Source organism: Macaca mulatta, chromosome 2 (assembly GCF_049350105.2).
Source record: "Macaca mulatta isolate MMU2019108-1 chromosome 2, T2T-MMU8v2.0, whole genome shotgun sequence".
Classification (NCBI taxonomy): Eukaryota; Metazoa; Chordata; class Mammalia; order Primates; family Cercopithecidae; genus Macaca; species Macaca mulatta.
Genome location: NC_133407.1, coordinates 22949233 through 22976507, shown reverse-complemented (window position 1 = coordinate 22976507; position 27275 = coordinate 22949233). Strand labels below are relative to the sequence as shown.

Genomic DNA, 27275 nt, shown 5'->3' with positions numbered 1-27275 from the left:
GAAAGATATTCAGGTAGATAGAAAACAAGAGAGAAAGGAGTGGAGGAAAAGAGAATACTAGAATAAGATTGCAAAGTTATATAGAAAATGGTTCATTTCCTACAGGGCAATAAAACAATAATATTTGGGGTTATTGTTCATCTGGTCAGAAATGTTTTGCACCTATACTAGACAAAAATTAAGTGTAATTTACCAGTTTTCTACAGTCTGTATAGAATCTGGGTCCAATCAATAGTAAATAGTAAGTCAAACAAAGTTATATTTCCTGTGAGTGTTAGATGACACTTAGGTAGACTTGTCAGTCAATGCTGTAGTACATCTACTCAATAGAGCTTTCTGCAATGATGAAAATATGCTATATATGTAGTGTTTAATATGGTAGCTATGGGCCAGATGTGGCTATTGAGCATTTGAAATGTAGCTAATGTAACTAAAGAACTGAATTCTTAATTTTATTTACTTTTCATTAATTTTGATTTAAGTAACTTCATGTGACTAATGGGTACCATGTTGGACAACATAGCTCTAATATGCCATTAAATGGGCAGACACTCATTTTTATTTCTTGTTTCCAATTTTGGATAGTTTTTTAAAATTGTATTTTAGATGTTGTGAGAGGAGCTATGTAAAAGAACTCAGAGTAGACTCCTTTGAGAAAACCAACTCTCTCATTAAGCAAATAATTTTTTTTCTTTTTTCTCTTTCTTTTCTTTTCTTTTCTTTTCTACTCTTTTCTTTTCTTTTCTACTCTTTTCTTTTCTTTTCTTTCTTGTTGAGACAGAGTCTCACTCTGTCACCCAGGCTGGAGTGCGGTGGCACAATCTCGGCTCACTGCAACCTCTGCCTCCCAGGTTCATGCAATTCTCCTGCCTCAGCCTCCCAAGGCTGGGATTACAGACGTGCGCCACTGTGCCTGGCTAATTTTTGTATTTTTTTAGTAGCGACAGGGTTTCACCATGTTGGTCAGGCTGGTCTCAAACTCCTTACCTCAAATGATCTTCCTGCCTCAACCTCCCAAAGTGCTGGGATTACAGGAGTGAGCCACCGCACCCAGCCAATAATTTCTTTTATTGGGTAAAAATCCTCATATATTGGGTTTCTTGGTAGTGGGCTCATCTGAAATTGTTCTGGTCAGCAAGGGAGCCAGTTAGGAAAGCTAAGCCTGTTTGGAGGGAACCCAACTCTGGTGTTTTCCAAGTAAATCAACTTGGAATTAATTTTCCTTTAGCAAGATAATAATGGTCATGTCTAGTTTTGATTAAAAGGGGCTTTTGGGTTTGCAACAAAGGGAGAAGCTATTGATATCTCACGAGGATTTTAAGGTTTATGTAAGTTAACTTTTCTGCTGCCATCACTTCATATGCAAAAAGAGCAATTAATGCATTGATAAGGTTGGCTTTGATTTCTGATTAAGCTCATTTGCTTTACTGAGTTTTCTCATCTTCTTGCTTGCTTGCAGGGCTTTTTCCGCAGAAGTATTCAGAAGAATATGATTTACACTTGTCACCGAGATAAGAACTGTGTTATTAATAAAGTCACCAGGAATCGATGCCAATACTGTCGACTCCAGAAGTGCTTTGAAGTGGGAATGTCCAAAGAATGTAAGTGGAGTCTCAAAAACCTTTTTCCCTTTTTCCTTATTTCTGTGATTTGCTCACCTTCCACAGTCATGTGGAATTCACACATGACACTAATGATATCTTGCCAAGGGTAGGTGTGAATCGAGATGACATGAAAATGGGGATTGATATGGAGATTTTGAGATGAAACTTGAGTGACAGTTGGTGGAAAGGCAGGAGTTAGGTGTTGTGAATGGCAGATTTGTATTCCAAAGCATTGGCTGACTCGCTGTGGATCCCAGAGCCATTAGCAGTAACTCAAGCATATCGCACAGTCACATGGTGACTCCATTTCCCCATCTTGACAATGGATATAAGGATCTTCGCCTGTATCAGTAAGGATAAGATAAAATGATAGGCATGAATGTTAACAGTAGTCATAATTTGCCCTTTTTTAGGAGGGAAGGATTTGAAATATACAGGCTTTAGTGTAAACAGAGTATATATACACTACAACAAATTTTGCTTTTTCTCTCTTTGACATGTACAAATGTAGGGAATAAGAAAGTATTAGGTGGATGGCTTGGCTCAAGCAGGCCTGGGAATGTCATGGGGATATGTGCCCAGTGATGCTCTTGTGGGATTCCTGCTCTTCCTGTCACTCTATCACGGGGGGATTTTGGTGATGGCGTGCTGTGCACATGTGAGCAGTGGGCTGGGTGCTGCGTGAGGACCCTGGAGATACCCGAGACATGGCTACTGCCCTCCAAAAGCATGGGACAAAGAGCCAAGCACCCCAACCATAATCCTCTAATGGGGTTGGAGGAATTACGTTGTGAATCAGGAGCTCTTAGATTTTGGAACTGGGAAACGTGACCCTTGGGTGAAATGACTGAAGAGGGAAAGCCCCTAGAGCCAGCCAGAGGCACTGCTCTAAGGATGCCCAGCTGGGAATCTTGCCTCTGCTTAGAGCTGTTGCTCAGGGATTGTAGCAGATGTTTCTCGGTAGCCCACCCAGATACCTTTCCTAACTGTACTCCTGCCCCTTCACCTTTCCTAACTGTACTCCTGCCCCTTCACCTTTCCTAACTGTACTCAGATTTTAGTTTTCTTTTATACCGGTTAGGTTTCTACGCTTCAGAGAAAACTTCAGGGCTGGGATCCACTCAGTCAATTAAAGCCAATTAGCATATTTTATGTTCCAACCACATATGTGAACATGTAACCTAGACTGGTTCAGTGAGAGGGAATTCAAGACTCGTGCGTAGAATATCAGGACAGAAGTACCCTTCCCTCTATGCATTTGAACAAGGAAACCGGTAGCCACGAGTACCCTGGTGGCCATCCTCCAATCCCCAGGGAAGTCAGCTGTAGGACAAAGCATGCACTGTAGATGGAAAAGTGGAAAGACAGAAATCAAGCCCTTAATAGCACCATTGAATTACTGAACCAGCCAGCCCTATGAAACCACTGCCTCCAGGTCGTTTATTTGCCAAGAAGAACCCATTAAGGCTTTTGGAATGGATGTCTTGTTAATATTTAGAGTCCTCATGAATGAGAATGGACTGGGCCATCAGACAGGAAAGCATCCTGCATGTGCCATTCCTTCTGGGAAGCTCTTTTTCCCCTAGGCAGTTCCATCTGCAGGTGATCGGTCACTTGGCCACATTTCATCCACTTCCTTTCCCTCCCTCTAAATTTTAGAGCCATTGAGTTACTCAAAATCCATACATTTGAAGATAGGAAGCTAACATTCAGTTGGCTCAGGCTCTAAATCCTACCACTGAAGAGAAAAGTATGATAACCTGAAATAGCCAGATTATTCCTATATGTGAGATTCACAGGATGATCACCTACTGCTCCAGTTTTGGTCTGATGTTCTGTAGACATGGATGTCACGCAGCATTTCTGTGGGAGAATTTCAGTTCAGGCTGAAATTATAAATGAGTAAGCCAGATGTGGTCTCGGGGAAAATCAGTACTTTTGCATTATTTTGTGTGGGCTGGAGACCCATTTCCTGCTTACATTACTTAAAACCCATATCCTGCTGCTCTGTAAAAACTGGCAGCTTGGTTGGCAATTAAAAAAAATAATGTTTACACCCACAGGAAAACTCTAGCATCAGCCCTCAAGGAGCTTATCACCTTAATTAGATTTAAAAATATAGAAATGGGAAGAAAATGGGATCATTATGTCCAAGTACACAAAAATAAATATATTTTTGTTAAAAGGAAATTGAAGGGAAAGAAATAAACACTTGGAATATAGAGATTGAGAGTCTAATAGGATATTTTTAAAGTTGAAACAGAAGGAAGCAGGCAAATATGAGAATCAGTAACCAATTATACCACAGTATACGCAACTGAAATGAACCCAAGAATAATAGATACTCGTAGAATGTTAGAAGTGAAAAGGGATCTTAGAGATTGATTTTCACTCACCTCTCTCATTTGACATACAAGTACACTAGGACTCAGAAAGATGAAACGGTTTTCCCAGCTGTCCCAACTGGCTGAAGACATAACCAAGAATACAGTGAAGTCGGCCACCTCTCCTCCCCATGCCTTTTCTGCACTAGCAAGATTAGCAAGATGCACATTCTGTTCTAGCCATAGGACATGTCAGTTCATCTGTATGTGTCAGAATCCTTTAGATGAGAGTGACAGAAAACCCAGCCCAAGCTGGCTTAAGCTACAACACTCTGCACATGTCACTGAAAAGTCCAGAGTAATATGCTGGATCCAAGGGCACATGTTTGTTTTCGGGGCATTGTTTCTCTTTGTCTCTCACAGCTGATTTTTGCTGTGCTGGCTTCATTCTCAGGAAGATTCTCCCCATGTCTGACAAAGAAGGGCACCAACAGCTCCAGGCTGATAATCTATTGACCCATTCAAAAGAAGGACTCTTAGATCCCGATTGTTCCATCAAAGCCAAGGGACAGATTCTCAGTGGCCTAACTTGGGTCATGTGCCCCTCTATGAATGCATTGCTTTGGGCCGGGGGGGTAGAATATTGTGATTAGCCAGGTCTGTATTATGTGTCATTATCTACAGCCCAGGATTGAGGTTGACTTCACCCAAACCATGTGGGTGGGGAGTGTGGAAGAAAATGTTCCTCAGAGGGGAATCAGAAAGACAGGAGGCAAAAACGACTTCATGTCCACCATGATTTGTCTGGTCCCACAGTGCTGTTCCCAAGGTGCTCTTCTTTATGCTGTGGGAGAAAAAAAGAAGGGTAAAAACTGGGAAAATTTAAGAATCATTATAGTAATAGCTAACTAGACAGGGTATTTTCTATGTGCCAAGTACTATATTAACCACTTTTTTTTTTTTTTTTTTTTTTGGTCACCCAGGCTGGAGTGCAGTGGCATGATCTCAGCTCCCTACAACCTCTACCTCCTGGGTTCAAGCGATTTTCCTGCCTCAGCCTCCCAAGTAGCTGGGATTATAGGCGCCTGCTACCATGCCTGGCTAATTTTTGTATTTTTAGTAGAGACGGAGTTCCATCATGTTGGCCAGGCTGGTCTTGAACTCCTGACCTCACGTGATCCATCCACCTCAGCGTCCCAACATGCTGGGATGAGCCTCCGTGCCCGGCCTACATTAACCACTTTTAATGCTTTATCCCATTGATCCTCATAATAATCCTATGAGATAGATTAGTTATAATTCCTCCTTCCCAAGTCCCATCTTTTTTTTTTTGGCAGATGTGGAAACTGAGACACAGAGACATTGATCTACTTGAGGTAACACAGTTAGTAAGGGGCAGTACTGAGATTTGGAACCAGGCAGTTTGATGAGAAAGTCTATATTCAAATTGAAATATATACTGCGTGCCATAGGAAGCAGCATTTAAAACTCCGAGTTCCTTTTTCCACTCTATTTTATTGCCAGTGGTTAATAAAACAATAACCATACTCCTTGCTCTATATTAGAGATGTATCCCCTAGAAAATCATGTGCAAATTTAATTTTTATAGATCAAATTTGATTTTACGTATGTAAGGGGATTTACAAGTAAAAGAAATCTTTTAACGTGCCCTGCCAGCACAGTATGCTTATTTCTTCATTTTTTTTTTTCTGTTTTGTAAATACTGCTGGGTATACCTTGTATTTTCCAAGGGCTTATAGAACAAGGGAAGCCTTTTTGCAGAGAAGTAGCTGTCTGTCAAAGCATAGAATTTGAACATGGTAATGGCAAGTGAAAAAAAAATCGATTTTTAGCAGCATTCTAAAGGTGGTACAAAAATTTACTAAGAATTGGAAACGGAGGCAAAGGAAGCAAATGGACTCAAAGTTGAATGACGAACTTCTGCTGGTGGCGTGGGAGGTTTGTAATGATGTCAGAAGAGGAAAGCATGTGGCAAAGCCGTGAAATAAAAACAATTAATTAAAAAGAGAAACAATAAATGAAGGCATAACATTTGGATGATAAAAGAAATGTCCAGACAAGCTTATAATATAGATAATAGCTGATGGTCCATGATGAGAAAGAAGATTTAAGATGATACTGTTTAGAAACCATGGGAGTAAAGCCCTAGCAAGCCTGATCATATGCATTTAAGTCAGTTACAGAAATTCAAATGAATAGTTCAGATCGTTAAGCCAAAGGTCAGCAAACCATTTTTTAAAAGAACCGGCTCTTCGGGCATGGTGGCACGTGCCTATAATCCCAGCTACTCAGGAGGCCAAGGCAGGAGAATCGCTTGAACTTGGGAGGCGGAGGTTGCAATGAGCCGAGATCACGCCATTGCACTCCAGCCTGGGCAACAGGGTGAGACTCCGTCTCAAAAAAAAAAAAAAAGAAACAGCTCTTTTTAAAAAAAAAAAAAAGTTTGAAATTTTAGAAAATATTTTTGAGGCCCTGTGCAGTAGCTCACACTTGCAATCCCAGCAATTTGGGAGAAGGAGATGGGAGGATCTCTTGAGCCCAGTAGTTTAATGAGACCAGCCTGGACAACATGGCAAGACCCCAACTCTACAAAAATTTTTTAAAAATTAGCTGAGAGTGATGGTGTGGACCAGTGGTCCCAGCTACTCAGCTAATCAGGAGGCCGAGGCAAGAGGATCACTTGAACCCAGGAGGTTGAGGCTGCAGTGAGCCATTTTCATGCCACTTCACTTCAGCCTGGGTAACAGAGCAAAACCCTGTCTCAAAAAAAAGAAAATATTTGTCCTGGTCTTCATGACTTAACTTTGCCATGATAGCACAAAAGTAGCCATGGAAAACATAAGCAAACAAGTGTGGTTATGTTCCAGTAAATCTTTATTTACAGAAGCAGGTGAGGGACTAGGTTTGGCCCACAGGCCATGGTTTGCCAACATCTGCTTTAAGTGGCTCATCCAGTGGCCACAGATGCCACTTAGGGCTGCTCTGTGATCCCATCCCACGCTTATCTCCTACCAGTAGACACACCCAGCTCCCAGCCACACTACACCATGCTGACTTAGGAGCCCTATGTCTCCATTTTTCTGAGGATTCACCTCCTCCTCCTTCAATTGAACCCCAGGAGCCTGATGAAATGTTATTTCCTCTTTAAAGCCACCCGTGAGCCTCATTCCACACTCTAGGCAGAGTTATTCATTCTTCCCTCCCCAACCTCATGTTCTCACAGTGCTTTGCACAAAGCTCCATGAACCGCAAACTTATTATATTATACAGATAGTATGATTCTTCACACACCAGTGAGTCTCCCTGGCTTGATTATAAACTCCTAAAAGGCATGCATCGTGTCTTTCTCACCTTGTAGCCCCTGAACTTAGCATGAAGCTTTGCTCAGTGAAGTTAGAATGATCAAGTGGTTAAATGTGACCAGTTTTAAAGGCAAACCCAGCTTCTGCCTGGCTTTACATTCTGAAAAGTTGTCAGAGGCAAAACAATTCTAGGTGTGTATTCAAATTGTAGTCATTCATTTATCTTCTAGGGGCCCAGAACAAGTTATTCAACTTCTTTGAGGCTGTGTTTTCTACCTGGATGAGAGGAACATCGGTATTGCCTAACAGCCCAGGCGTGACATGAGAATTGATGCTTTTAATCCTGTTTAGACAGCAGTGTTTCCATAAGCTGCTTCCTCTTCCCAGTTCCCTGCCCCAGAAGACATTAGATCTTCTAGGGCTTTTGCCAGTGAAAAAGGCTGAGCTGAGCAGGTGTCTTGGGTAGTTGTGCATGGCAGAAGCCCAGTTAAGAGGGAGAAGCAAAGATGGGCATGTGTTGGGGTTTGGACCTTACCTTTGCCAAACCGTAGCTATCACAGAAGGGGGTCCAGGGATAGGGGAGACACTGCGGTCAGGAGGTCAAAAGGAAAGTGGAAGACAAGAATTAGGCCAGCATTATGACTTGGGTGCTGTGAGGAAGGGACAGTAGTATACCCTGGATGCCCCTGAGGTTAGGCTAGGTTCCCATGGGTCACTGGCCTCCTTCAAGACTGGGTGCCCCCACCCTGTGTCTGTAACAAAAACACCATGGAAGGTACTGTTGCTGCCACCCCCTCATCCTAGTTCCTTTCTTTCTGAAAACCCCTGGCCATGAATTCATGCAGGGGAGCCTCTTTGTATTTCTCTTTGAGGTTATGTTTAAGTGCCTATGCCCTTGAGTGATGAGCAAAACATGTCTGATTTTGTTTGAGAATGCTTTTTAACGTTTATTTCACAGCATTTTTTTCCTGTGACAGTTTCATAAGTGTATTTGTAGAATAGAGCAATTGAATAATCTCTGAATTTAAGAGTCCCTAAGTACTCATTGACACCTTTTCATTTGGGGCATATTGAGCTTAAAAACAGCTTTTCATAAAGTCTCTAAATTCCAGTTTATACTTTAGACGTGAACGTCCCCATGGGTCGATTGGATGGAATGAATGTGCTTTGTACGGGCACTTAGATACTTCTGTGGGAGAATTTTGTTGTTCTATGTTTCTCTCATTCCCCCTTTACTGTTCAACTTAGATTAAAACAAACCTTTTGGACTGAAGGCACTTAACCTTAGTTAGAATCACCTTTGCTGGTGCACAAATTATATTGATGTGCTCATTGGTTCTACTGCTGGATTTTACTGGCTTCATAACAGGGAAATTCATATTGTAGGTTGCCCTGTGTAGTTGGGAAATTACATAAAAATCATCATCAGGGCACTTAATGTCTTTCTAATTTTAGTTTATTTCTTCATTTGCTCCCGTGTTAGATCCCAGCCTGTTACTTTGCTTCCAAGGTTCACTGTGATCCTTTTGTTCTGCTCACCAGAGACTACCATTAACCCCCACCTTCTCTTCTTGCTCTGCGGCACGCAAATCCCCAAAGAGCCTCCCAAAAGTAAGCGAAAGGCTGGAAACTTCCTACTTTTATATCTAAAAATGTCCTAGAAGCTGGAAGATAAAAATCTGCTGCCCCTTTCTACTTGCCAAATAGGAGTATTTGCCTGCATCTGTTTAGGAGATTTTTTTAAAAAAATAAAAATTCTGTTTGGGTACCAGCAGCCCGGTGATGTCAGTGCCACTGTGGGACTCAAAGCCCATTAACACTCAGACTGCAAAGGAAGTATTAACATTCCTTCAGCTTTACTGACACATTTCTCCCCACTGCCTGTCTCCTGGAGTGGGGACACTCAGTACATTCTCACCTTAGAAAAATGAGAAATTTCCATTACACAATAGAACAGCACAGGGGAAAGAACGAAGGGCTTTGAAGTTAGCCTGAGCTGAGTTCAAATGCAGCCTTCGCCTCTAGCTGTCTCAACTTGGGCACATGGCAAAATTTTACTTCACGTGAAAGGAACTAACCCATTGCGTGGAGATTATCACAGCAATGCTGCAGGATTGTTTTGTGGATTGGACCTCATGGGGCAATGCATTTAGCACCATGCTTGGCACATAGTAGGTGTTGAATGAGAGTGGTTCTCTGCCACTGCTTCTTGTGGTGACACAGTTTGGCTGCCACTGTGGCTGCTGCCACAGCTGTGTGTTATTATAGTTACAGCCTTGATTATACTTCAGGAGAAAAGTTAAAAGTAGAGACTCTATTCATTTTGAATTGTTTAGAACGTAGAAGTGCAGCCCCAAATATTATGTCACAGCCTTAAAAATAAAGCTTGCAAGCATGGTTTCTAAAATAAATATCCACCTTTCTTGGCTACTTAAACCGGGAGCCAGATGGCTCATTTGCCCAGAGATGCCGAGACATGTGTAATCAGAGAACGGGAGAGTATCCTGGTATCCTGGAACTCAACTCCATGGAGAAAACTGAACTGGGGTGTTAGAAAGGATGCTTGGCCCCCTTCCTGCCTCAGTCAGCTCAAGGTGAGGCCATTGGGGTCTTCCAGTGGTACTGAGCCCAAGCTAAATCACCACAGAGGCAGTTTCCCTTCCCTTCCCCTTCCCCGCCCTCCCAGCAGCTGCCTTTCTTCGCTCATCTGGTACCTTCCATCTCTCCTCTGCCTTATTTGGGACTCTGTAGCCTGCCTGCCTCCAGATCCATCGTGTCCTTTCTCCCAACCAACTCCTGTCCACTCTGTCTTCTACTCAGCAAGACCGCTTTTGCTGTTAGCCACCCGAGAGGAAAGCTGGGGAGGACATCAGTGGTGCTGTGGTAGTTCATGGTCACAAGAGGCTTTACCGATGGCAACAGCCCCAAGACTTCAGGTTATCCTGTGCAGCAGGTAGGACAGGAATCATATTCTGATTCAGTTTCCTGAAATTGAGAGAGGGTAAGAGACCTGCCTAAGGTCACACAGCTGGTTTATACCCATGGGTCTTCATTCTAATTCTCAGCATCCTTTCAACTACCCTTTGCTTCTCTAAACAATGAACTTCTTGCACACATTTAAGGTTACACAGTTTTCAGTATCTTCACCTGTATTCGCTCCCAAATGAAATATTCTAGAATTATAGACGGGGCATGGTGGCTCACACCTGTAATCCCAGCACTTTGGGAGGCTGAGGTGGGTGGATCACTTGAGGTCAGGAGTTTGAGACCAGCCTGGGCAGCACAGTGAAACCCTGTCTCTACTAAAAATACAAAAAAATTAGCCGGGCACGGTGGTGTGCCTCTGTAATCCCAGCTACTCTGGAGGCCGAGGCACAAGAATCACATGAACCCGGGAGGCGGAGGCTACAGTGAGCCAAGATCGAGCCACTGCACTCCAGCCTGGGCAACACAGCAAGACTGTCTCAAAAAAAAAAAAAAATTATATGTGTGGTTTGATTTGATATGTATACTAGTTTAATTCTGTATTCCCTTAAGTGTAAACTGCATGCTGTGATATGAAATGTAATTTTAGGGAATAACGAACTTGGCATGAGTTAGTATCTACTCATTTAATGATAAAGTATTTCCTTTCCAATATCTATTGTCTTTTTATTACCAATGAGAAAAATCTCAGTTTGATGCCAATACAGCCTTAATATTTCTTGAATCTCTGCTCATCTCTCTTTTTAACAGAGGATGGCAACAATACCTAGGTAGGACTGGATTGTATTTATTTCAGAGGTCTGCAAATTTTCTTAAATGGCCAGGCAGTAAATATTTTAGCGTCTGCAGGCCATTTGGTATTTTTTGCAACTACTCAACTCTACTATTGCAGCTTCAGAGCTTCACAATTGAGCATGGCTTTGTTCCAGTCAGACTTTAGAAACACGGGCAGTTGACCTGAAAACCCTGTTTATTTTTTACCCTACCTTTCTATTTATGGCAAATGGCACTCCTTTCCCCTTTATAGTAGTAATATAAAAATTTCCTCTAAATTTTATTTAAGAAAAAAACCAATTGAGACAGAAATCACAAGTGTATAGCAGCCTGTGAATATGTGCAAAATTGTGAAGGCAGTACTTCAAAGGACTGAAGTTTGAGAAACACTGGTTTTATATGTTCTTGTATCTTAGGAATAGAAGCAGAGTCTTAAGCTGTGGCCTCGGCCCTCTCAGAGTCTCTGTAGTGCCTCAGTTGCTGGTCAGATCCCACTGACATGCCCCTGCCTTGCTGCCTGCCCCTAACCCTTCCTCACATCCTGAACTCTGTGTACAACTTGAAGATGGGAAGGGGGGGGGTCTCAGTTTTTTGGATCCTCAAGGTTTAGACCTTTCCTAATAAAACAAAGGGTCAATGAATGGGTGGATCTGTCACAGTGGATTTTAAGCATCCAGGGGAACTGATGGAGGGATAATGAGAGACATGGGAGACTCTCAAGATGCACCATTTACTCCCCCTCCCAAAGAGTGGCAAGGCAGTATGCAGCTTAAAGCCGGAACTTAAGGGGCAGCCAGTTTCATACCCCAACCCACCACTTACTTAGCTCTGTGTGATCTTGGGCAGGTCAGTTAACATCTGTGTGCACGAGGTTGCTTGTCTGTAACATGAAGAGAGTAATAGTACCTACTTCATGTGGTTATTGTGAGAAGGAAATGAATTAATACATGGCAGGGGCTAAAAACAGTACTTAGCTAAGCATTAGCTCCTGTTACTGTTCCGGTATCTGTTATGAGACTGAGCCACCCTAGTCTCTAAAGATTGGTGTATTCATTCATCAGTGGTCCTTAGTGATTGTACAGGACAGCTAATGCTCCTTCCGGACCAGTGGTCCCTTTACTCAAAACAAGAAGTATGTGTCCTTGGGACTCACATCTACCCCCACAAAGCATGGTGATGGGTAGATGGGGCCAGAAGCAGTTTCAGCTCTAAGCCAGATGATCTGATGTTGGAATTCAACACTTACAGAATCAACTCCAAATGTCCAAACGTGTTAGCATGAGCAGAGAGCCCTGCACAGCTGCCCCAGCCTGCCTGACACTGATCTCTTGTCACATGCCCCCAAATGTGCCATGCACTGGCCACTAGCCACTCAGTGTCCTCGCATGTGACACAGCATCCTTAGGCTGTACCTGCTGTTCTCTCTGCCTGCAATGCCTTTCCCTCCCTACTCCTCCTTGAAGCCACCTTCTTCCTAAATGAGCAGCCATGCACATGTACACACGACACACTTCTCTAACAGCAAGGCGTGTATGGGGGTCGCTCTCACCTCTCTATGCTATGATGTGTTAGTGGCACCTCTACTGAGATGACTTTCAGAGTCAAACTGTTTTTTTGGCGGGTCCAGGAGATTTTGGTGTCTGTGTGTGTATATATGTGTTGAGAGAGAGAAAACCCATCACACAGGAGGTCCCTCACTGGCTGGGGGTGCTTCAAGGACGAGTATGGAGTTTGGTTTTTATTTGAATCTTTAATTGTGAGCCCAGTGCCTTGTACTTAATAGATGTTTCTGGAATGAATTGAAAGCAAAGGGTACGGCTGAGTGCAGTGGCTCACGCCTGTAATCCCAACCCTTTGGGAGACTGAGGCAGGTGGATCGCGAGGTCGGGAGATTGAGACCATCCCAGCTAACATGGTGAAACCCCATCTCTAGTAAAAATACAAAAAAATAAAAAATAAAAATAAAAAACCCGGATGTGGTGGCATGTGCCTGTAATCCCAGCTACTCAGGAGGCTAAGGCAGGAGAATTGCTTGACCTGGAAGGCGGAGGTTGCAGTGAGCTGAGATCGTGCCACTGTACTCCAGATTGGGCGACAGACCAAGACTCCATCTCAAAAAGAGAGAGAGAGAGAGAGAGGAAGAAAGGGAAGGGGAGGGGAGGGGAGGGGAGGGGAGGGGAGGAAGGAAGAAGGAAGGAAAAGAGAGAAAGAACGAAAAGGGTACTTAAGGACTGGGGATTCTGAATCAGGAACTTCTGCCTGATCTTTCCAAGAGTTAAGAGATTTGAGCACGTGGACCTAAAGTGAAATACAAGCCCAAGAAAACATTAGGTCTTATTGATATCATGAGCCCATTTTTACCTTTCCCATTCTGCCTGCTTTCCCACTTTGCACCATATGAATGATAGCATGTTACCCCTTTCATGACATGACATCACAATGCTGTTTGTTCCATGGTGCATGTAAACAGATGAAGCTTGCAAAGAGGTCCTAACAGAGATTTACTTTCTCTCAAAGCTATGCACACACACACACACACACACACACACACACACACACAAATATTTCATCAGATCGATCATTTGTTAAGGTGCACCATTATTTTAAATACCACTAAAAGGGAAAACGGCGCCTATTAAACCAAGACACACTACAGATTGTAAGACAGGTGGCAATTTCAGAAACGGGGAGAGGAAGGGAGAGAGGGAGAAACCAGATATCAACCCTGTAAGAAAAAAGGAAGTGCCTTACATTCTAAACTGGAAATATTGGATGTTTTCATCTTGAGCTATTTTTTATTCTGCTTTAAATAGACGTTGATAAAACCTTAATGCCCAAAGACAATCCCCAGCACAGAGAGTTGGCTGAATAAATATGCAAGTGCTTCTAAAATAGCTGGCAGAGAGCCCTTTGTTTGGAAACAAATGTCTCCCTAAAAATAGCAACCCGAAATTCTCCTGCAGTCCCTGTGTTCTGGAGCAATGAACATGGCCCTTTAAGTACCTTCTCCCAGTGACAGCAGTTCTCAGGAGAGTGGCTACCTAAATCACTCAGTAAATCCTTACATAGAGTACAGTCTGGAATTTGCTCTTCCTGGAGTGGTATCAAGCACTTAAACCCTATCTCTTCTCCCTCTGCTATCACAAAATATTAACTATCATGGTTAGGTTATTTCTTTCATCCTTCTCCCTTTACAGCTGGAAAACAAAGAGTTGAGCAATTATGTGATGAATTAGATTAATGAAGACAGACATCTTTTAGTACTGGGAACAAGCAAAGCAAACACCCTGTTTTCTCAAGAGAAGGAATGTTTTTGTCCCAAATACACACTTGATTGTTCCGACACTTCATTTTACCAAGCGTAAAATACCTTCGTGATTTAAAAAAAAAAAAAAAAAAAAAAATCTGCTTGTTTCATTTTCAAAATGATTTTAGGACAAACATTTTATTGATGTTGGAAAATGCAAATCCTCCATTTTTCTTTGCTTGTTTTTTAGGGGGAGGGAGTTATAAGGTCAGTTGGTCTGACTTCTAAACAATATTTTGGTTTAGCAACATTGTTTAAATCTTAAAATAAAACTAAGAAACTTCACTAGTGTTTCAAAATGGACCCATTTGGGAGCCAGTCATGATATGGCCCTTCCAAAGGGAAAGACGAAAGTTGCTTCTAGTAAACTCTGGACTCAAGGGATTTAATGAGGACAGGAGGAGAACCAAGTGAAAGGTAATAAGTGAAGGAGTCCCACTTTATATCCTGAAAGTGTCCAGACAGAATGTTTCAGTAGTTTTAAACTGAATGGAAACTTGGCTGTGATGCCCTTGGACTTTGAGCTCCCAGAAATCTGAAAATACGCAGTCTCAGAATATACTCCTACCCTACTCTAATAGATGCAGTGAGTGAGTTATTTCAGGAAGAAAGACGTCAGGGCTTCGTCCTGCCTCTTGGGGCTGAGCAAACTCTTGGAGGTGGCTTCCCCACATTCTTAGGATAACAATGGTGTCCGGGTCTATGGAGTGCAAAGCTCCATTTTGTTTTTACAAATAGTGCCTTCTGTGTGGCATTGTATTCCTTAAAAATAGAACTGCATCCATCAGATTGAAGTGTGGTGCTTTACTCCACCAGAATGGCTGACACTAAAAGGACTGACAATAGCAAATGTTGGTGAGATGTGAAGCAACTGGAACTCTCACGCGTGGCTTGTGGAAGTATAAATCAAGCCAAAGTTTGGAACACTCTTTGGCAGTATCTCCTAAAGCTAAACATATCAATATGACTGAGTAGTTCTATTCCTGGGAACATACTCAATAGAAATGAGAGTATGGGCCCACCCAAAGACACATACAAGAATGTTCACCGAAGATTTATTCCCAGTCCTGGGGTGGGGGGGAACCCATAGGTCTGTCAACAGTAGACTGTGTAAATAAATTGTGATATATTCAAGTCATGGAATATGCTTAGTAATAAAGAACTAACAGCATGGATGAACTCACATGATATTGAGTGAAGGAACTTAGAATAAGAGACAAGAAATAGTCTATATTACTCCATTTGTTTAAAGATTTAAAATGAGTAAAACTTGTCTATGTGATAACGATGAGAATGGTGGTTACCCTCAGAAAGGAGATATTGACTCGAAAGAGGCACATGGGATCCCTGTGGGGTGGTTGACATTCTAAACTTTAATCTGATGTGTACATACAAAACTATGTGTGTATTTTATACTTCAGTGAAAAAGAAACAGATTAAAATGTGGAGTAGTGGAATGGACATTTCTTCCTGTGCATAGAGAAATTGTGTTAGCACCAAGAACAGTAATACCTCTCATTAGAAGAATCTTCCTTCCTGTTAATACTTTAACATTTCTTCAGGCAGTGTTTTAACATCTTGGCATTTTGCCTTTTCCTCTGGTTTGAGACCCTTTTCACTTCAGCTTTGAATGTGTAAGGAACACCAGAAATGTACTATGGGCCATGATCTACTCCTAGTTCTCTGAGTATGGTTATCTAATACCCCAAATTGCATCAACCCACATAACTAGCTTTTTCTTTCAGGGCTATGCACTCCAAATTAATAGCCCAGGGATTTGTTTATAGCCTGTTATATTTGAAAAATTATTTGACCCATCAAATAATAAACAGCTAAAAAAAGGTAAGAATTATTATTTCTAAGTGTTAAATTATCAGTAGTGGCAGTAAGTTCCTTTTAGAAATATAGTATTCATGGGTATATACCCAAAGGATTATAAATCATGCTGCTATAAAGACACATGCATACGTATGTTCATTGCGGCACTATTCACAATAGCAAAGACTTGGAATCAACCCAAATGTCCATCAGTGACGGACTGGATTAAGAAAATGTGGCACATATACACCATGGAATACTATGCAGCCATAAAAAAGGATGAGTTTGTGTCCTTTGTAGGGACATGGATGCAGCTGAAAACCATCATTCTCAGCAAACTATCGCAAGAACAGAAAACCAAACATCGCATGTTCTCACTCATAGGTGGGAACTGAACAATGAGATCACTTTGACTTGGGAAGGGGAACATCACACACCGGGGCCTACTATGGGGAGAAGGAAGGGGGGAGGGATTGCATTGGGAGTTATACCTGATGTAAATGATGAGTTGATGGGTGCTGACGAGTCGATGGGTGCAGCACACCAACATGGCACAAGTATACATATGTAACAAACCTGCACGTTATGCACATGTACCCTAGAACTTAAAATATAATTTAAAAAAAAAGAAATATAGTGTTCAAAATGTGATTTATGAACTTATGTGGATTCCAGTTTAATAATTAGCTAATTATTTTTTCCAGAATTAAAAAAACAAGGTGCTTTATATTTTGATTCATTCATTAAAGGGAACTGGGACTTCAAATGAATAATCAAATTGAGACTGGCTTAGGGAAGTTAACAAAAAGTTTTAGCTGCTACAATAGGCAACCTAGTTTTAAAAAAAAAAAGCCATCAGAGTAATTTATTTGTAAGTTCTAAATTTATCAGATTCATCTTTATTTCCTTGTCTTTTTTTTTTTTTTTTTTTTGAGACAGAGTCACACTGTGTCACCCAGGCTGGAAAGCAGTGATGCAATCTTGGCTCACTGCAATCTCTGCCTCCTGGGGTCAAGTGATTCTCGTGCCTCACGCACCCAAGTAGCTGGGATTATAGGCATGTGCCTCCACATCCAACTAATTTGTGTATTTTTAGCAGAGGTAGGGTTTTGCCATGTTGGCCAGGCTGGTCTCAAACGCCTGGCCACAAGTGATCCACCCACCTCGCCCTCATGGGGATACAGGTGTGAGCCACTGTGCCCAGCCTCCTTGTCCTTTTTATTTTTATTATTTGAAAGTGTTTAATATATACTTATGGCAGAAAAGAAAGCAGTAAAAATGACAAATTCTTTCCTAATGTCAGTTTGCAGAGTATGAGCAATTAATCCAGCATTTGAAATTTAGACATGAAGACATACAACTTGTGGTTTCATGAGATGGTATTTTAACAAGTTGATTTAACATATGTAATATCACTTCTAAAATATCAAAACTAATAGGGTTGGTTATCTCTGCAAAAGCGAATATTAGCAAACCCTCACCCTCTTTATAGAAATATATTTATCTCTTATTGCCATCTTCAATGAATACAATGAGGCTTACAAAAGTATTGTGAAAAAAATGACAACTCAACAGTAAAAAGACAAATAGCTCAATTTTAAAATGAGCAATGGATTTGAGTAGACATTCCACCAAAGGAAATACACAAATATCTAATAAACACATGAAAAGATGCTCAACATCTTTAGTCATGAAATGCAAGTCAAAACCATGATGGGATGCTGGTTCACACCCATTAAGATGGCTATGATAAAAAAGACGAGCAATAACAAATGTTAGGAAGATGTACAGAAATTTGGACACTCTCACACTGCTAGTGGGATCATAAATGGTACATTGCCACTATGGAAAATAGTTTGGCAGTTCCTCAAGAACTTAAACAGAGAGTTATCATGGTACCCATTCATTTTACTCTTAAGTATATACTCAAGAGAAATAAAAACATATATCCACACAGAAACTTGACAGAAATGCTTATAGAAGCATTATTCATAATAGCAAAAAGCTGAAACACCCAACTGTCCATTAATTGATGAATAGACAAAATGTGATATATCCTTACAACAGAATATTTTTCATCCATACAAAGGAATGAAATATTAATATGTGGTACGACACGGATGACCTTTGAAAATATTACGCTAAGTGAAAGAAGCCAGACACAAAAGGCCCCATATTCTATGGGTTCATCCATACAAAATGTCCAGAAAGGGCAAATCCATAGAAACCCAAAGTAAATTCAGAGTTGCTAGAAGTTGTCTATCAGTGGTGAATGGGGAGGGCTGCTAATGAGTTCCTTTTTGGGGGCGATGAGATATTCTGGACTTAGATGATGGTGACTGTTTCACAGTTTGTGAAATTTGTGAATATATTAAAAACCACTGAATAACACATTTTAAAAGGGCAGATTTATAGCATTTGAACTGTATCTCAGTTCTAAAAGAAAACAGACGATTTTAAAGTGTTAGATTAATTGATGTAAGGGAAAATACAAAAATACACCTTGGAGTGAGATTTGTATACTAAGTTGTGTATGTACTAGATGAGGGCTCTTATTTGGTAAAAATTGTTTGGTACTCAGAGCTAAAAGGGGACAAGGTCAGTGACAAGATTCTAGGTGTCCACAAGAGGAAAACAGCCTTGTTGTTCAGAAGAATCACAGATGTTCTAGATACTGATGTTTGAGATGAATGTTTCCCACAGGTCTTTATAAAGTGAGTACTGGGAGACGTAATTTAGGATGTCCTTGACATTTTTCGTTGCTCTTCCTCAGGACATCCCTCCAGGTAGTTATTCAATCTCAACTGTTTTCCAAATTGAAATAAAAAGGCATGGAAAAGCAAGGCAATCCTTATGACCTTAGACCCAAAAGAAATAACGATGGGCATGAAATGGAGACAGTACAATAAAGATGGCTTCCTCAAAACAAGAATTGACTCTCCTCTTCATTCCATTTCAAATTCTATAATTTAAAAGCACTCTCCTTCAAATAATGCCTTTATGGGTATTGTCTGTTTCTGTTTGATTTTCCCTTTTAAGGTAGAAATCAACTTTTTATTTTAGAACATGTTTCTCTTTATTAAGGTATAACTTACATATCTTAATGGCATAGACTTTTAAGTGTACTGTTTAGTAAGTTTTGATAAATATATGCATCTTTCAAACCACCTCCTAAGTCAAGATATTAGAAAGAAGCATGTGGGAGCTTTCTGGGGTTGGAACACTTTGTATCTTGATTTGGGTGGTGGTTATAATTAAGGTAAACTCTTCCAATGTCTGTCACCATAGGTTAGTTTTGCTTGTTGAACTTCATCCACACAGAATCACAGTGTATGCTCTTTTGTGTCTAGCTTCTTTCATTCATCATTACATCTGTAGGATTTTCCCATGTTGGCGCATGTACTGGTTGTTTGCTCCTTCTGTTGCTGAGTAGCATTCTATTTTATAGATAGGCTCTTCTCATGTTGATGGACATTTGGGTTGTTTCCGGTTTGAAGCTATTATGAATAACATTGCCATGAATATCCTGTACATGCTTTGTGGGAAGCATGGCCACTTATTTCTCCTGGGTACAGACCTGAGAGTGAAATTACTCTGTCACAGGGACACACGTGTTTAATTTTATTAAAAGCAGTTCGTTTTCCAAGTGGTTCTTCTACCTGCCATTGTACCCTCCATCAGCAGTGTATGGGAATTCCAGTTGTTCTACATCCTTCTATACCTTGATATTTCAGTCTTTTAATTTCAGAGATCCTCCTGGGTCTGAAGTGGTAGCTCATTGTGGTTTTAATGTGCATTTTCCTGATGACTAGTGATGTTGCATTTCTTTCTAATTTAACAAAAACTCATTTATTAAGTTAGAAAGTATAAAACAAAATTATGCACAGTTTGATCTCATATTTGTAACAACACCTAAGATTTGAAAGATAAAACCCAAAATGTCAAAAGTTATTGTCACGTGTTTTGAGCTTATCTGTATTTTTATCATTCAGCATTTTAGTGCACATTTGTTTGTGTGATTAAAAAAAAGAAAAGTTATTTTTAAAAAGTGAATTAACTCAGATTATTCTGAGGTAAAACTTCAGTTTTCCTGATTTTCTAACACTAAATAACATTGGATATTGACAATGCTTTAGATAGAAATGGTTGAGAAAAATTGTGGCCAATACTGTTTTTGCACTTACTTCTTTGTTTCCCCCAAAGAAGATCAAATCCATTCCTAAATATTTAGAAATGTTGATATCTGAGGATAACATCCATATTCACCTCAGTGTAAAAGACCATAATCAGGGGTCAGCCTATGAGCCAAATCTAGCCTGCTGCCTGTTTTCGTCAATACAATTTTATTGAAACAGCCACATGCATTCACTTACGTGTTGTCTGCTGCTGCCTCCTTGCTAAACAACAGAGCTGAGTAGTTGTCACAGAGGCCATACTGCCCACAAAGCCTAAAATATTTACCATCTGGCCCTTTAAAGAAAAAGTTTTGCCAACCCTTGCCGTATTCACTCTTAAAATTTTCTATTCTAATTCCAACACTGGTCATAAGAGTTTAGTTCCATACCAAATATATGTGCAATTTGTAACTTCAGCCTTCATTTCTATCCAGTTCATAGAAGCTACTCAGTGGTTACATGCCTTACCATCCTATCTCAACAATTCAGTAGGGACTTTCTGATTTCAACTCTGAACTGAAAATTCTTAAACTATTCCTTTCCCAACCTCCAAAATCTGGTCATTTGAGGTACAGGGAACATAAAAAGTGTTCGTTCCTAATACAAATGCAACTAACTATGAAGTTATATCCTTTTAAAACACATATAGATGAGAATTTAAACATCCAACTGATAACTCTTTTTTTTTTTTTTTTTTTTTTTAGATTAAGTAAGTAGTGACTGTGAATAGATGAGCTTGCTTTTCCTGTCTAGAAATTGCCTCAGAAGGCAGTTCCAGAAGAGGAGAGAGAAAAATGTTGTAAGCAGTGACACTAGAGTTGGAACAAGTAAACTCAGGATGACTTTTCTTCGAACAGTCATATATCATATAAAACCTCACTCATTTATAGCCACACATGATGTATAGTGAAATACTCTAACATTTAAGTCCAGCTCATGACAAACTTATTACCCTTCACTGATGCCTTTAATAAACTACCAAAAAGGCAGGTAAAGCAAATTCCCTTAAGCGAGCATGATGTACTGGCCCATTTTTAAGATGGACTTCAAGCAAGAACAGTAACTGCCTCTGTTTTCTCACCTGTAACATAAAAGTCTTCATTCCTACCCTTTTTACACCTAAGGGAGTCTGTGAGAATAAAATATCAAGAGTATCAAAAAGCTGTGAAAGTGCTTTGAGAAATCAAAATGCTTTCAAAACAAAAGATATAATTGTGGTTAATTTTATTGACTCAAAGCCTTCAGAGCAACCTATGTCTGGGTCTCCCCCATCAGGCAAGGAAAGGGCATTACCTTTCTCCTGAAGCCCACATCACCCAAGACTTCCTGTCTACAGAGAACAGAGCATGTCTCCAGTGAAGAAATCTTTGCTATGCATGCTCTTGTCACGATAGAACTTCCCCGGCCTACTTAGCTTTCAAACTTTGCGCATCTAAAAGATACAACCATCTTTCTTAGAGTTCCTTCCTAGATCTAATTATACAAAACCGGGGGTGCCGCAAGCATCGCCTCCCATCCAAACTCATCACACACGTTCCTGTTTCAAGGGTGAATCAACATGTGAACTTTGCTGCTGCAGAGAGCTGACAGCTGCTTCTGAGTTATTCCTGGTGCCTCTGACAGTTTCTAGGATATTCTGGGGGAAAAAATAAGATATGAGAATCCACTGGAACTTTGGTTCTGTTGGCCTGTAATTCATTAATAAATGCGGAAGAGATCTGTGCAGTAGGAAAGAATATACAGTATCCACTTGGGTCTAATGTAATAGCTGTCTATTAAAAAGCACTACACTGAGAACCCAGAATGTGAAACGTAGGGGCCAGCCATGCCCAACTAGCTGGGTGGCCATGGGCAAGTCACTTAACCTCTCTGGGTACTGCACGACTATAAAACAAGGACATTGAGGCAATGACCGGTAAGATCCCTTCCAGACATCACACAATCTGAGACAATAGATTGTAACATCCCTTTAATTAGAGTCAGTAAAACCTCTTCATTGAAAATCATATTTGCTTCCAGGACATAATTACAGTGAAACCTAATTCATACTGTGCTCTGCTCCAAATACAGTAGAGAGAGAGCTGTTAAGTGGTTTTTGAACATAATGTGCCAAGATTGACTTCTCTTGCTGCTTTTTTCTCATATGTCACCTTTTTATGTGGGGATCTCTGAACATTTTTGTCATGGTGTGCTATAAAAGAGTGTCATCATTTTAGAGATGAAATGGCTGAGACACAAAGAGGTTAATTACCTCACTCAAGAAAATACATGAAAACAAAATACTTCAAGCAGAAGTGGTCGAGAAAAAGGCCTGTATTTGTGATATGGAAGATAATTAAAGTTGTAATTATGCACTTTACATTTTCTAGGGGATCTACCATGAACATGTAGACTTAAAAGCTCATCAAAATTGTACTTTCGATGTCCCTTGCCAGTAAACTGCGGTTGGGAAGAAAGAAACTAAGAGAATGGTCTAAAAACCTTTTGGTAGGCATAGGGAGCGGGGCACGTTTTACGAGTAGGTAACAATATACACCCATCACCCTACTCTGTGTCCAAGCACAGACCGCCTGTCTCTGGCTTTTCATCCTCAACATAGAAGTTTTCTTTATTTAGCAGTAAGGTTTCTTTATTATTCCCTGAAAATGGAAGTTTCCCCCAAGGAAAGGTGGCAGGTTAAATCACTTCATGGTAACCGACAGGAAGTAAAGTGTTGCCTGCTTGTTTGAGAGCACATTTGGAGGCGGGAGGTAAGGAGAAGGTAGATGTGAGGGCAGTTTGTGGGAGGAGCAAAGACAGAGAACAGTGCAGAGGCTTGGCCCAGACTCAATCAAGGCACAGAATTTCATTCCAGAAGCACAGCCCTGAGTAAGGGGGAGGTCTGCAGGTCGTCCCAGAGCCGTTGGGCATCTCCATTCCTGAGATGCCCCTGTCCTGCCCTCTTCGACCACATCTAAGGTATATTTTGAAACTGTATGTTATGGCCCTAGATTCTTGGCTTAAGGTTCTGTCCACAGAGAAGGAGACCCAGGCTGGTTGGTCTCCAGTTGGTACTGGGTGAGGGACAAATGGATGCCTGATTAGAATCTAATTTAAATGTTTTCTAGTTTGATGGTGCTGTCTAGAAAGTTCTGTTGGTCACAAGGGCTCATATTTGACACACGGAAATGTTTGATTTGGTGACAACTATGTGTTTATTGTGATCCCACTATGTGTTGAAAACAGCAAATTCATGCCCGAATGTATTGAGAATATCACTGGTTTCCAGTAAGTTTCCCCAGTGTTGTCAGAAGCATTATTTCTTTACATATATGGAGTTGAGGGATGTCCTCCCAAGGGAATGGTTCTCTGCCCTTGTTTGTACTTGATTTCTGATCTAATGGGGCTAAGAATCCCATTCTTATAAATAGAAAGACTTTTTCAAATACAGGGTGTGATCATTGTCTCAAGGAAGTGTGGGTACGTTTTTTGGCAAAGTGAATGATATGAATTATCCCCTCCAGGTAGTTTGATTTTGGCAGCTGTCATATGAGGAAAACAAGGGAGATAATGAAATTCCTGTTTAAAGACTCAGGAATTCAAGATTTGTAGAAGTGAAATGACTTGGCAACGTCAATGGCTAATAAGGGGTTGTGCTAGAAATAGAACCTGGCTGTACAGTTTCTAAGGGGAGTGCCCTTATTATCATAGCATGATATTCTTTGGAGTGGGTTTTTTTTCTTTTACCAGCTGAGCTGAATAACCTACAAATTAGGATTGTCTGAAAGTCAAGGACCATGTCTACCCCATATACTTTATGTGGTTCCCTCAAAAAAGGCTTAACAAATGTTTTTTGAAAATGGTAAGCAAATAGCTTTCCTCTTCTTTTCCTATTTGAATAAAGACTCAGCCCTCACTCACACTTTCAGAGCTCAAGGGGGAAAAATAACCATAAAACTTCTGCAGCAATTTTTACAATTTTTTTCTCTCGTGCACAGGACCTATTAGTAACATTGCATTATTTTTTTAAATGGACCATTGTTAGCAGTAGTAGAAGGGGGAAATCTCTCATGCCATTCCTATATAAAGTACAATTTAAAAACTGCCTCTTTAAAAAGTTGTAGCGTTATATCCTATGGGCAATGCCTAAGGCTGATGCACATTGAATTTTCTGTGGGTTTCACTGCTGTGACCTCTGTATACTATAGGTTGTTCACTGCAGCTAGGAAGGAATTTGTTTAAAAAGTGAAGGAAATTCTTGAAGTATGTAAGAAGCATTTGAAATCAGAACTGCTACCTTTCCTCCACACAATGTGTGGCTGAAAACAAACATGCACTTTCTGAGGAATTTCAGCTTAGGAAGTTAACCGACAGTTCTAATGGACTCAGAAAGACGTACAACCAAATAATAGTGACCTACTTTTGTTACCACGGCACCCAGCATAAGCAATCATTTAAAACTGCTTGGAGAATCAAACCGTTCAGAAAGTACTTTTACAGTCAAGGTCAAGGTGTTGGCCAGAAGAAATAAGATGTAAAGGATAATTTAATCAGAACCTTTGTCCAACAGAAATTTGGGTTAGATTTGCAAAGTATCAGCAGTCCCACTGGAACCACCATCTTCTCCATCTTGGTAGAATAAAGATGAAGCCCCTAAGTAATTTAGTACAAATCTTTTTTATCTCATAGAAGTTAAGGACTAAAACCACAGACTGACAAGCTCCTTCAAAAGTTATCCCTTCCCCCTGTCTTCCCCCTCCCTCCCTCCCTCCATCCTCCCTTGTTTCTTCCTCTTCCTATCCTCTTCTTTCTGTCCCTTTTGCTTCCTATGTTTTTATTTTTATTACTTTTTTTTATCATGAGATAGAGTCTCACTCTGTCGCCCAGGGTGAAGTACAGTGGCGCAATCTTGTTTCACTGCAACCTCTGCCTCCCGGGTTCAAGAGATTCTCCTGCCTCAGCCTCCTGAGTAGCTGAGATTACAGGCGTGCACCACCACATCCAGCTAATTTTTGTGTATTTATAGAGACAGGGTTTCATCACGTTGGCCAGACTAATCTCGAACTCCTGACCACAGGTAATCCACCCTCCTCAGCCTCCCAAAGTGCTGGGATTACAGGCTTGAGTCACCACATGCAGCCCTTTGTATGTTTTTAAAAGGTCTTCTTTTCTAGCTCTTGGAAATAAAATCAGAAATTATACTTTATGTGGAAAATTTCAGTTTACCTCATAACATCATCAAGTGTTCTGACAAAGCTCTTCAAAAGTCCATATGTTCATGGTGTTAAATAGATGAGGGGAAAATAGAACACTCAGAGATCTAGCTCAGAAAGAAAATTCTCAGAATGTTAGGTTATTCTGTTCATTTTGGAGGCAACACAGGACAAGCAGAATGAAACTGTGGTGTCATTTTGAGGGGAGAGGCAGCGGACGGAAGGGGCAGAGAGAGCTGGTGTGGAAAGAGTGGAGAGAGGATGAAGGTAGGAGGTATTTATATGACACCAAATCACTCCTGCCTCCCATACTCAAAAACAAGCTCCTTGAGGTCAGGAATTTCCCCTTCATTGTCTTCATAGACCCCCTCAGCAAACATAGCTTCGGGCTCATGCCTTCATGAATTGACTCATTTATTCACATATTTCCTGAGCACTTACTATGTAGTCTTTCAACAACCAATATTTATTGTGTGCTGTTTTAGATGAAAGTCAGCATTGATGAAAGGGTTCCTGATGTCCTGAAGTTTATATTCAGCGTTGGGAGAGGGTAGACAGAGACAGATAATAAGCAATTTTACATAATATAGAAGGTGGTCATCACTGCTTAGAACTGTGCTGTATAATGTGGTAGTCATGTAAATATATATAAAAATATGAAGCGGAGCATCATGGAGCCAAAGGGGTCTATTTTATGAAAAGTGGTCATGGATGGTCTGTCTGGCAAGATAACATTTGGGCAGGGACCTGAAGGAAGTGAGCGAGTGAGCAGGCAGATATCAAAAGAAGAGTGTTCCAGGCAGAGGAACAGCAGTTGCAAAGCTCTGAGCTGTATGGTAGGGGGTGAGTGGTAAACAAAACAGGCACAGTCATGGTTCATCCTCTTGGTGTTTTCATTTATATGGAAGGTAGACATTAATCTAGGTAACAAAGAAATTCATAATTAACAATCAAACTATGATAGAGAATAAGTAGGGGAAGAGACTTAGGACTGGCTGATGAGGGAAGACCTCATGGAGGAGGTGTGAAGCCTGAGCACATGTATGGAGAGCAGCATGGGAGAAGGTCCCTGGGTTGGGGTAAGTCTTCTAGGAACCCAAATGAAAGAAAACTGCTGGGGCTGGAATATAGTAAGCAAGGAAGGAAGTGGTCCAATATGTCATTGAAGAGGAAGCCAAAGGCCGGTGTTCTTGTAACCACTTGAAGGAGTTTGATTTTTATTCTCAGTGCAGTGTAGCCCATTGATAAGAGATAAACATTGAGTGACATGATCACATTTGCAATTTGAATATACTTATTTTGTATTCTGCTGTGTGGAGAATAGATTGGGCAAGGGGCTGGGAATGGAAGTGAGGTGGTCAATTAAGTTGTCCAGGCAAAACATAATGATGGCTTGGACTAATGGAGTTAAAAATGAAAAATTAAGTTAAATTTTAAAATAAAGAGAAGTGAATGGATTTTGATAAATAAATTAGAGATAGAACCAACATTAAATAGTACATAAAAGGTACATGGAGAATGTCAGATGGACTGGATGGGTGGGTGAGTGGATGGATGGATGAGTGAGTGAACGAATGGCTGGTTACTAGCTCTCTGGCTTCCAATGCAATTCTGGCAGGCCACTCTCAAACTTTAAAGAGAACAGAGTGATATCTAAGCTGGTACTTAGAGATGTTCCCCTTCTTCAGGTATATCTTTAGTTTCCCATGATTCCTTACTCATTATTTTAATGATGGAGTTCTGCTGGCGAAGGTATTATATTATTTGCCAGTG

General features: G+C 40.7%; 1 protein-coding gene across 3 annotated transcripts in view; it reads left to right on the top strand.

Moving 5' to 3' along the window:
* RARB (retinoic acid receptor beta) overlaps nucleotides 1-27275 on the top strand; it is a 772903-nt gene that overhangs the window by 674425 nt on the left and 71203 nt on the right. For all 3 annotated transcript variants that reach the window (XM_028843631.2, XM_028843632.2, XM_015132297.3), the window contains one exon: nucleotides 1460-1601. In XM_028843631.2, coding sequence (XP_028699464.1) covers nucleotides 1460-1601 — 142 coding nt within the window. The remainder of the gene's footprint in view (nucleotides 1-1459; nucleotides 1602-27275) is intronic.